Source organism: Ornithodoros turicata, chromosome 2 (genome assembly GCF_037126465.1).
Source record: "Ornithodoros turicata isolate Travis chromosome 2, ASM3712646v1, whole genome shotgun sequence".
NCBI classification, from domain to species: Eukaryota; Metazoa; Arthropoda; class Arachnida; order Ixodida; family Argasidae; genus Ornithodoros; species Ornithodoros turicata.
The window spans coordinates 103,209,941-103,221,242 of record NC_088202.1 but is presented as its reverse complement, the minus strand read 5'-3'; the positions used below and the strand labels follow the sequence as shown (position 1 = coordinate 103,221,242).

The following is an 11,302-nucleotide window of genomic DNA, read 5'->3' as shown; positions in this document are numbered from 1 at the left end:
AAACTTTGAAAAGTATTTGAGTAGAATACTCAATGCGGAAGAATGTCAAGTCTAATCCAGAGGTACAGCTCACGTCAACCTTAATAATAACACGGGAAAAAATATGGTCTCGTTCCCGAGCGCGGTTACAGCAACCCTTGGGGCCATGAAGAAATCTTAGTTGAACAGAATTATTGTTTTTGTTTAACGCAAGGATTTTGTTCATTTAACATTCCCCAGTGCCCCCAGGGTGGCTGTTATCGCGCTCAAAAACGAAACCCTTCTTTTCTTTTTTTTTTTTTTTCAGTGTCTATTATTAAGGTTGACGAGAGCAGTACAAGCAATAACAACAGGAAAAACATTGAAGCTTCACTTGGTGCGCTAGGGTACAAGCTTTGGTGTGTAGTCTACTACACGAAAGATTTGTACTTAAACCAAGTGAAGCTTCAGTGTTCTTCCTATTATTAGAATATTTTTATTTTTTAATTCCGTGTTAGCACCTCGAAGCAACTGTGGCTATGAGCAAGAGAGAAGAGGCATAGCCAGAGGCTATGAGAGGACAGCAGGAATGAGATGGGGACAGAGGGGTTAGTATGCGTCCTGTGCCGATATTCGTCTGGAAAGTCTGCCGGGAAAACCTCAGACAGCATAGCCGGTGCGGGGATTCGAACCCGCGTCACCTCCCAGTCTCGGCGTAGAAAGCGGCCTCCCTAACCACTATGCCACGGGAGCTGGTATATTTAGAATAAAAAGAAAAGAAGAAGAAGAAGAAACTCGTATAGTCGCCTACACAATTTGTGAATCTAAAAACGGACACTCGTTCAGATAAGTTTGCTTTCCCGCGACATCTTTCCTGCGCACACTGTCGCCTGTCGTATGTCGCTTGTGCGGGTATCTGCTGCTGTGCTCGGAGGAGAAAGAAAAGCATCAGGAAACGAACTTGAACGAACGATCCACCTTAAATTACACGTGATGTTCTTGTAGCCGACAGCGAGTCAGGAAACTAAGATGTTTATTTGAAGCAGTCTGGCTACCAACTGAAGAATACCGGCACGGAGGCCGGGTTTTAAAATCCGCGGGTCGCGCGCTGCGGCCGCTACATTGCCTCCCCCGCTAGAGGCAGCTTGGTGCTGACTGACCAGGTGACGGTCTTTGGTTTTCGCTGGGGTGGGGTGTGTGTGTGTGTGTGGGGGGGGGGGGGGTCTTGCTGGGTGACATGTAGGAGGAAACTTCAGGCTGGTCGGCGACGGACCGGTTCTCTATGAAGGCTGGCTTCACACGGTCGACGCTTACTGTGTCATCCTTGCTGCACGCTGACGCGAATGTTCGTGCCGGCGCGGCCAAGAACGAGGTGGGGACCGGTGTAGAAGGGCGTGAGTGGCTTGCGCACGGCGTCTGTACGGATGAAAACGTGGGTAGCGTCGTCGAGGGCTTGGGAGACGTAAGGATTCCGGGACGACGCGGTACGGGGCGGAACAAGGCGGATGAGGTCAAAGCTGCGTCGCAGGCGTTGTAGGAAGTCCGGAGCCGTGACACGGGTCGCGTCAGGACAGCTGGGGAACAAAAATTCTACAGGCAGATGGAGGGTACGTCCGTAAAACAGTTCTGCCGAGCTACATCCGAGGTCGGGTTTGAGGGAGGTACGAATGCCGAGGAGGGCGAGTGGAAGATGGTCTGTCAAATGAACTCTGTCTTCGAACGCAGCTAGAGCGGCCTTAAGGGTGCGGTGCAGCCGCTCGACAAGGCCGTTGGACGCAGGGTGATAAGACGTCGTACGTATGCGGGACGTGCCGATGAGCCGCGTGAAGGATGAAAAGAGATTGCTGTCGAATTGGCGGCCGCGGTCTGTGGTCACTTGACTAGGAACGCCGAAACGTGCGACGCATGTAGCGAAGAAAGCTGAAGGAGCTGAAAGCTGAAGGCGGTGGTGTCAGGGATGGGCGTGGCCTCAGGCCACCTGGTGTACCTGTCGACGGCTGTTAAGATGAAGCGACACCCGGCTCAGACAGGGAGGGGGCCGACAATGTCAACGTGCACGACGTCGAAACGTGCGTCCGGGAGGTCGAACTTTCCATGAGGTGACACGGTGGTGAGGTGAGGTGACAGGTGGCGGTGGATTTTCGAGCGTTGGCACGGTATGCATGTGCGGATCCAAGTTGTAATGTCTCTGTGCATCGATGGCCAAACATAGCGCTCAGCAACGAGGCGTTTGGTGGCGCGTATCCCTGGGTGCGCCAGGCCGTGCAAGGCCGCAAAGACCGGTCGGCGGTACGCTTCTGGAACAAAAGGCCTCAGCTGCGCTTTCGAGGAGTTACAGCAAAGCAGGAGGTCACATCCAGGAATCGGAATGTCCGTGAACTTCAGAGATGAGTTGCCCCGCACACGCAAGCGCTGTAGCTCGTGGTCAGCGGCTTGGGAGGTGGCGAGGGTCTCGGGAGACAGTGGCGAGGCGGATACAGCTTCCACGCGGCTGAGAGCGTCGGCAGAGCCGTTCTCGGTGCCGTTAACATGCTGCACGTCGGTGGAAAACTCGGCAAGAAACGATAGGAGACGTATCTCTCGAGGAGACGTGTGCTGGCCGAGGTGAACGCGTACGTGAGGGGCTTATGATCCGTTAGGATCGTGAATGGGCAGCCCTCCAGAAAATGACGAAAGTGACGCACGGCGAGATAGGCGGCCAGCAGTTCTCTGCCGAAGGTGCTGTACTACTTCTCCGGAGGCTTGAGGCCTTTGGAGAAGAAAGCAACGGGTCGCCAAGCGCCGTCTACCCTCTGCTGGAGAACACCGCCGACGGCTATTCCGGATGCATCGATCATGAGTGCCGTGGGGGCGTCGTGCTTGGGGTGGTAGAGCATGGTCGAGCGTGACACGTCCTCCTTGATCTGAAGGAACGCGGCGTGAGCTTCAGAGTTCCACGGTATCACCGACGAAGCCGCCTTATTCCTACGGAGGAGTTCTTTTCTAGAGGGCGAAGGGTTTCGGCGCAGTGAGTGATAAAGCGCCGATAAAAATTAACAAGGCCGAGGAAACGGTGCAGTTGACGCAGAGATTGAGGCTGGCGATAGTTGGTAACTGCGTCCACTTTGGTGGCTAGTGGAGCTATACCTTCGGCCGTGACCTGATGTCCGAGGAACTCGGTGGCGGAAACTCCAAATTCGCACTTTTGCACGTTAACCACGATACTGTAGGCTGCGACAAGCTGGAAGAGCAGGCGCTGGTGTTGCTCGTGCAGTTCAGGTGAAGGGCTGGCAACAAGTAGGTCGTCTATGTAGGCGAAGACGAATGGGAGTCCGCGAACGACCGAGCCAATGAACTGCTGGAATGTCTGAGCCGCATTGCGCAGCCCAAAGGGCATGCGCGGGAACTCAAACAAACCGAACGGGGTGGTGATGGCGGTTCTCTTGACATCCTCAGGAGCGACCGGAATCTGATGGTATGCTTTGATGAGGTCTATCTTGCTGAAGATGGTGGCGCCGTGCAGGTTGACGGTGAAATCCTGAAGACGGGGGAGAGGGTACCGGTCAGGGACTATGACGAGGTTCAAGGCGCGGTAGTCGCCGCATGGGCGCCAGCCCCCTGTCTTCTTCGGCACCATATGCAATGCAGATGACCAGTCGCTGGAGGAAGGCCGCGCGACGCCCATCGCGAGCATGTGATCGAATTCGCTACGTGCGATCTTGAGCTTTTCTGGGGCCAGCCGACGAGGGCGGGCGAAAACAGGGGCTCCCGTCGTGTTGATGTAATGCACGACGTCGTGGGCCACAGACTGCGACCAGTCGGGTGGCTGTGTAAGGGAAGGGAATTGCTTCAATATCTCTGCATATGGGGAGAGCAGGGCGGAGATGGTTGTGCCTGCGGGAGAGGGGGCGGGCGAGGCGTCGGTAACTATGAATGACTGGACGGACAGCTGGGTGCAAGAGTCGACTAGGCGCTTGCGGGCTACCGTCAACCAGGAGACGAAAATGCCGCAAGAAGTCGGCTCCCAAGATAGGTCCGTCCACGGCGGCGACTAAAAACAGCCAGGGAAACGATCGGCGAAGTCTGGTAAGGGACTGTTGTCGATAGACGGGGATGCCGGTATTATTCACAGCGGTTAGATGGAACATGGCTGTACGGCGGCGATCGGCAGCAGCGGCAGGTAGGATACTGACTTCTGCGCCGGTATCTACAAGAAAACGGGTCCCAGATGCCTTGTCCGTTACGAAATAGAGTCGGCTGCTGTCAGGACCCAGACAGAACACTATCTCCTGTGGACGTTCGAAATAGGTCCCAACGTCCATGTCCTGAAATGGATATAAGATGGACATATCTGGGAGCTATGTGAATGGACGTCCGTAACTGTATATCCGCAGCATGTACCGTAACGGTCGTTTGAAGAATTGCACGAATAGGGTCCCTGATGGGATGTTGCAGGGAGCATTATCAGAGGGGAGAGAGAAACATGGCAAGATGGTCGCGTCGTGAGTTCCGCTGAACCAGCTAAATGCCTCAAAGCAAAAGCAGTAAGAAACACAGACGTTATCGTTATAGTGAGTTAATACGCCAAGCAGTTCTTGAGTCCAGCGTTATCGGTATACGCATTCGCATTGAAATTAAACACCTCACCCTTTAGTTTGACTCGCAGGCATATATAGTGTCTGTTTTCGCTTTGGAAAGGTATACCACTGCCTTTCTAAGTTCACGGTTCTAAGAGCTCTTTTGCTTTTTGAAAATTCATGCCCATTGTCCGTAACAGAAATACTAGAAACAAACAAAGAGGAGCAACTGAGAAAGAAAGATGCAGTGGCCGAAGCTGAAACAAAATGACAGAAGAAAACGCCTAGTTGGAATCTGTCCACTTACGCAGCAGCTCAATAAACAGTATCAATATTAGAGAGTTTTAGTGTACCGTGCGCTATCGCTTTTGCGTACGTAAGGGATAGCGTTGGTGGTTCTGCGCACTGCGCGAAGCTCTTTCTCTTATGGGCGTGCGCAGAACCACCAACGCTGTCTCTTACGTACGCAAAGGCGATAGCGTACGATGTACTAAAACTCTCTAATAATTAGAAAATACAGGGCCCTGAGCCCCATGCGCAACTAAGTCCGTGCAACGTCCCGGCATCTCACTCCCTGTGCGGACAAACGACGGATGTTTGTGGGAAGTCCAAACCGTGGCCACTCGGAGATGTGGGGGATATCTGTCGGAATAATGTCTGTCTCCCAGGGAGATCAGAATTTCCGGGAAAGGATATCCCCAGGAACACCACAGGAAGTTTTGTGCCGTTTGGGGAGTGGAGGCGGACGCAGCCGTTACCGGCCTCCGGGAAGGTTTCCCTGCCAGCTGCACGGGAGAATACAGTGCTGCGCTTGAACGCCATAGCGCCTGTGGTAGCGACAATAACCTGTATATAGTCTCCTGGAGGTGCCTCGCGAGAACGCTGAGGGGAGCGCCGTAGGCTGGGTGAACGACGTCGAGATGGATCTCGACGTCGGGATCGGGGATGTCGAGGGGCGAGTGCTGACGCCACCATAGTGGACAGATGCTCAAAGCCTTCAAGCAATTGCCCAAGAGTGTTGGGAGCAGGAATCTGCGGAAGAGGGGCGGTGTTGATGGGAAGGGCAGGAGGCGGGGCCACGGTAGGAATCGCGGAAACGACGGGAGTAGGTGACGATACCTCCATAATTTTGTCTGCGTGCGCTGCTAAATCTTGGAGCGGTAGAGTGGCAGCCGTGGCGAGGATCATTTACACGACTGAGGGTAACCGTTGTAGGAATAATTCCTTAAGGAGAGCAGGGTCGAACGTAAAGGCTCGCTCGCCAAAAAGATTCTGCATGTCACGCAGCAGCTGGCCAGGGCGCCTATCTCCCAACTCTCCTGCAGTAAGCAGCTGCTGCAGTCTTTGGCGCTCAGACGCGGTTGTACGGTCAAGAATGGCCTTCTTGACAGCATCGTACGGGTTGCTCGCCGGCGGAGCGCAAAGCACGTCGATTATCTGGGACGCGATGTCGTGAGGCAGAACGCTGACGACGTGGCGGAACTGAGTCAGCTGGTTGGTGATGCCTGCCAGGGCAAACTGGCACTCCACTTGGAGGAACCAAACCAATGGGTTCTTAGGACAGAAGGCAAGGAGACGAAGGGCGTAGTGCTGGACGGTTCCGGTTCCCGGTGGTTGCATGCGGGCGCTGTGGGGGAAGACGGAGGCTGGTCCATACTCGGAATGTTCGGGTCACCAATGTTATGTACTGGCATTTGCCGTTAGTATGGCATGGTGGCGCCATCCCTCGTTGTGGGTAGACAACAAGGTGATCACGTGTCTTACCTTGGCAGCACGGGAGGCACCCCTCACAGTCAGTGCACCAAGCCTTGGTAGATGTAGCACGTTGAGTGGAACTCATGTAACTGTCATTGCTGTGTTAATTAAACCTTGTCATCACTTACTGCGCTCGTTCTTGCCAAGACATAACATGTGGCGACGAGGATGGGATTCCCGTGGTTGAAGAACCGTCGAGGTCGTCTCAGCAAGCGGTGGTGAGAAGATATCAACCGAACTGCGCGTCCGTGTGTTTTGGCGGGAACTTCGTCGCATATCATGGCGACTCTTGGGCATATAGAGGAATTCGACCCATCGAGTCCGGAAAGATGGGACGCCTACGAATCCAGATTAACATTCTACCTTGAAGCAAACGGCATTACCGACCCAGCGAGGAAACGTGCTGTTTTCCTGAGTGTTTGCGGCGCTGCAACGTTCGACTTAGTACAGTCATTGCTTGCCCCGGCTACTCCCGAAACCAAGTCCTTCAGCCAGATACTAGCCACGTTAAAGGAACATTTTGCGCCACAGCCATCGGAAATTGTGTGCCGAAATGCGTTTTACCGGCGGAACCAAGGTGCGGGTGAGTCAGTGGCGTTATTCATCGCGGAGTTACGTCGTCTGGCTCAAAAGTGCAACTTCCCAAACCTGGAAGAAATGCTGCGCGATCGCCTCGTTTGCGGACTTGTGGACGAGAACCTTCAGAACCGGCTATTCGCCAAAAAGAAGCTCACTTTCAAAGTCGCCCAAGAAGAAGCATTGGCAGCGGAGGCGGCGGCTCGAAGCACTCGCGAAGTGAGAACTGCGGAGGCGGCTGCAACTGCCGACATAAATGCCCTGCACAGACAGCAACAGGAGCGAGCAAACGGGCACCAAAGCTCAGCCAGAGAAACGGGAAATCAAGGGAAGAAGACAAAGCCGTGCGACGGATGCGGAGGAGCTCATGCTCGGGAATTCTGTCGATTCCGGGACGCCCAGTGCCATTATTGCAAGAAGATCGGCCACATTGAACGCGTGTGTCGTTTGAAGCAACGGTCATCGGCCAACGCAACAACTGACAAGCCAGTGGGTCGGAAGGAAAGCAGTACGAGTACAAATGCCCTAAACTCTGACACAGCGTGCGATGTTTACTATACAAATCATCTGGGCCCTGTGCATTCCACGCATACGCAGAAGCACCGTACGTCTGTCCTCATCGAAGGCAAGCCATGTGAAATGGAAGTTGACTCTGGGTCAGAGTTCTCCATTGTCTCCGAACAAACGTTCCACAAGCTCATCAAGGATGGAACTATGCAGTGTGAACCATTCGAGTCCCAACTAACAGACTTCCAAGGGAACTCCGTCCAAGTCAAGGGAATCTCTAGGGTCCATGTGCAGTACGGTACTTTCGACGGTAAGCTGCGACTACTGGTGGCTCAAGGGCACCGTACAAGCCTCCTCGGCATGGAATGGTTTCAACCATTGGGAATCAGCCTCGTAGGGGTGCACCAGGTTGAAGAACTCTCTGTTGAAGATGTCCTTACAAAGTTCAGCCATGTTTTTGGAAAAGAACTTGGCAAATTCAATGGCCCTCCTGTGTCACTACACTTGGACTCGACCGTGACACCAGTGCGCATGAGATCACGACAGGTTCCTTTTGCTCTCAAACCAAAAATTGATGAGGAAATCGACCGCCTGATTGAGCAGGGTATCTTGGAACCAATTACCCACCCCAAGTGGGAGACACCAATAGTTACGGCCATGAAGCCGAATGGTGAGATAAGGATATGCGGTGACTATAAGTGTACCATCAACAAGGCATTGTCCCACCATCCCTATCCAATTCCTGTGGTTCGAGACCTTCTGGCTTCCCTCTCAGGAGGAAACGTATTTGCAAAACTGGACTTGGCTCAGGCCTACCAGCAGCTAGTGGTGGACGAAGAAGCAGCAGATGCACAGACAATCACCACCCACCGCGGAGCCTTTCGTGTGAAGAGATTGCAGTTCGGTGTCAATGTTGCGCCGGGAATATTCCAGAAATTCATGGATGACCTCCTGAAAGGAATTCCTAGGGTTGTACCTTATTTCGATGATGTGTTAATTGCTGCAGGCTCAAAGGTTGAGCTGGCTGGCCGTCTCCATGAAGTACTACAGCGCATCGCAGATGCAGGCCTCCGTTTGAAACGTGACAAATGTCGTTTTGGTGTGACACAGGTGGACTTCCTGGGATTTGTTATTGACAAGGATGGAGTGCATCCATCAAAAGAGAAGGTGAAAGCAATTCATGAGGCACCTGCACCCACGAACAGACAAGAGCTACAAGCCTTCCTTGGACTGTTAAACTTCTATCACATTTTCCTGAAAAACAAAGCAACAGTAGCTGAGCCATTGCACAGACTTCTGGACAAGGAGGCGTTATGGGAGTGGACACCTCTGCACGCAAAAGCTTTTGAGGAATGCAAGCAGCTGATATCATCTGAGAGTGTTCTTCACCACTACGACGAGAGCAAGCCCTTGGTGCTCACATGTGATGCATCTCCGTGCGGTATCGGGGCCGTGCTCAGCCATCGCCTCGAAAATTACCAGGAGGTTCCCATTGCATTCTACTCGCGCACACTGTCTTCTGCAGAGAGGAACTATGCACAAATTGACAAGGAGGCCCTCGCAATAATTGCAAGTGTAAAAAAGTTCCATTACTATGTGTACGGTCGGAGCTTTGAAATTGTGACAGACCACAAACCACTCCTTGGTCTGTTCGCACCTGGCAAACAAACGCCGCAAATATTGTCACCGAGAATGCTTCGCTGGTCTGTCCTCTTAAGTGCATACAACTACGACCTCGTTCATCAACCTGGGAGGAACATTAGGCATGCCGATGCTTTAAGTCGCCTGCCGTTGGGCGTTCCAGAGTTCGTGGTGCCACCCCCTCTGGAAGTGTTGTTCCTCGAGGGCATGCCTAATCCACCACTCCACGCCGAGGACATTGCACAGATGACAGCTAGGGATCCTATTCTGTCAAGAGTCCTAAACTGGGCATTAAAAGGGTGGCCATCGGGGGACACGGAACCCGATTTTCAAACTTTTAAAGTGCGGCAGCATGAGCTTACTGTGCATAAAGGGTGCATCCTCTGGGGAAACAGGGTAGTAATACCTGAGAAGGGTAGGAATGCTGTGCTGGATGCCCTACACACAGGCCACCCCGGCATTGTAAGGATGAAAGCCCTTGCTCGAAGCTACGTGTGGTGGCCAAAGATGGATGGGAACATAGAAGAACGTGTTAACATGTGTGTGACATGCCAGGAATCCCGGCCTGCACCGCCTCGGGCCCCCGTACATGCATGGGAAACAACCAGGTCACCATGGTCAAGGCTCCATGTGGACTTTGCTGGCCCTTTTCAGGGTCAGACATTCCTCATTGTGGTGGACTCTTTCTCTAAGTGGTTGGAGGTAGTTCCAGTGTCAAGCATGACTACACGTAGTGTCATAAACGCCCTACGGCAGCTCTTCGCAACTCATGGGATGCCGGACACAATAGTCTCTGACAATGGGGCGCAGTTTACTTCCGAGGAATTCCGTACATTCATGAAGGCGGGACTGATCCGGCATGTAACGTCTGCACCATTCCACCCATCATCTAACGGTCAGGCGGAGCGTATGGTGCGTACGACAAAGGACTCCCTAAGGCGCATCATAGAAGGAGACTGGGGACAACGCCTGGCAAGCTTCTTGTTGCAGCAACACGTGACCCCATGCACCACGACTGGCAGAAGCCCTGCAGAGTTGTTAATGAACAGAAGGCTGAGGACATTGCTTGACAGGCTGAACCCGGACCTAACTGAGCAAAAAAAGGATAGTGACGACGAAATCAACGAAAAGACCCATCTTAAACTGCGCTCATTTCAACCGCAAGACCTTGTGTTTGTACGTAACTACGGAAGAGGCCCAAATTGGATTCCAGCTACAGTGATCGAGGCGACGGGGCCTGTTTCCTACAGAACCCGCACACAGGATGGTGCAGTATTGCGACGCCATGTTGACCAAATGCGGCGCAGGGGACTACTGAGGGAGACACCCGAGGGCACCAACCAAGAGGACACAGCAAGGCCTGTTGTTCCTGATCATAGTGAGGCAACGGATACCAGCCAGGCAGAGCAAGCAGCATCTATCCTGCCAAAGCACAACCAGGTGATGACGCGAGAAAGACCAGACAGGGTCAGAGCACCTCCTCAGCGTTGGAAGGACTTTGTGTAGGGATTTTTTTTTTTAGGGGGAAGGAGTGTTATGTACTGGCATTTGCCGTTAGTATGGCATGGTGGCGCCATCCCTCGTTGTGGGTAGACAACAAGGTGATCACGTGTCTTACCTTGGCAGCACGGGAGGCACCCCTCACAGTCAGTGCACCAAGCCTTGATAGATGTAGCACGTTGAGTGGAACTCATGTAACTGTCATTGCTGTGTTAATTAAACCTTGTCATCACTTACTGCGCTCGTTCTTGCCAAGACATAACAACCAATGTAGCCGACAGCGAGTCAGGAAACGAAGATGTTTATTTGAAGCCGTCTGGCTACCAACGGAAGAATACCGGCACGGAGGCCGGGTGCTAAATTCCGCGGGTCGCGCGCTGCGAGGCCGGCGCGATGGCGCTGCGGCCGCTACATTCTAATCAACTGTTCCTTTCAATGACAGAAATTTGTAACCGTCCCCGCTCGCTTCGCTATGACACTATGAGGCACAGCGTTCACCAACATATGGTCGCGTGACCGTTCCAAAGAAGGTGGTGAGTACCCTGTAGTGTCCGACACGAAACGTATGCATATGTAAACGGCATAGCGCCGAGTAAAAGCACACCAAGTATTGTAGTATTTTAGGAGTGATGCCAGTACAAGTTAACTAATGAGGTGACATTTAACATCGCTCGAAATCCTGCCTCGTCAGTCAAGCTGTTCACCAGGATCACCATGCAAAATATTTACGCTATGGGGTGCGTTATAGTCATGCAATCGCATTTACAAGAAATGGTCGGAGAAAGCAGCCGCGGACGACCGACACAATG

The 11,302-nt window shown here is 52.9% G+C and overlaps 2 protein-coding genes across 2 annotated transcripts; one reads left to right on the top strand and one right to left on the bottom strand.

The window, feature by feature from the left end:
- Positions 1 to 1,276: 1,276 nt before the first annotated feature.
- Positions 1,277 to 6,134, bottom strand: LOC135384925 (uncharacterized). Its single transcript, XM_064614106.1, has 7 exons — positions 5,707 to 6,134; positions 5,273 to 5,546; positions 4,131 to 4,262; positions 2,927 to 3,763; positions 2,748 to 2,861; positions 1,987 to 2,553; positions 1,277 to 1,894 (listed from the first exon to the last, which is right to left on the bottom strand). Exons 1-7 carry the CDS (start codon positions 6,132 to 6,134, stop codon positions 1,277 to 1,279), a joined length of 2,970 nt encoding a protein of 989 aa, XP_064470176.1.
- A 242-nt stretch (positions 6,135 to 6,376) lies between these two features.
- On the top strand, positions 6,377 to 10,552 carry LOC135383914 (uncharacterized protein K02A2.6-like). Its single transcript, XM_064613199.1, has one exon. It carries the CDS (start codon positions 6,549 to 6,551, stop codon positions 10,497 to 10,499), a length of 3,951 nt encoding a protein of 1,316 aa, XP_064469269.1. The 5' UTR covers positions 6,377 to 6,548; the 3' UTR covers positions 10,500 to 10,552.
- Positions 10,553 to 11,302: the final 750 nt, after the last annotated feature.

What these genes read in the sequence shown, in the direction of transcription:
- LOC135383914 (XM_064613199.1), top strand. Translation starts at nt 6,549, where the DNA reads ATGGCGACTCTTGGGCATATAGAGGAATTCGACCCATCGAGTCCGGAA.
- LOC135384925 (XM_064614106.1), bottom strand. Translation starts at nt 6,134, where the DNA reads ATGCAACCACCGGGAACCGGAACCGTCCAGCACTACGCCCTTCGTCTC. An exon ending in TTGTAGATACCGGCGCAGAA is followed by an intron (nt 3,764 to 4,130) that starts GTCAGTATCCTA and finishes TCCCTTACACAG; the next exon opens with CCACCCGACTGGTCGCAGTC. An exon ending in CTCTAGAAAAGAACTCCTCC is followed by an intron (nt 2,862 to 2,926) that starts GTAGGAATAAGG and finishes GCGTTCCTTCAG; the next exon opens with ATCAAGGAGGACGTGTCACG.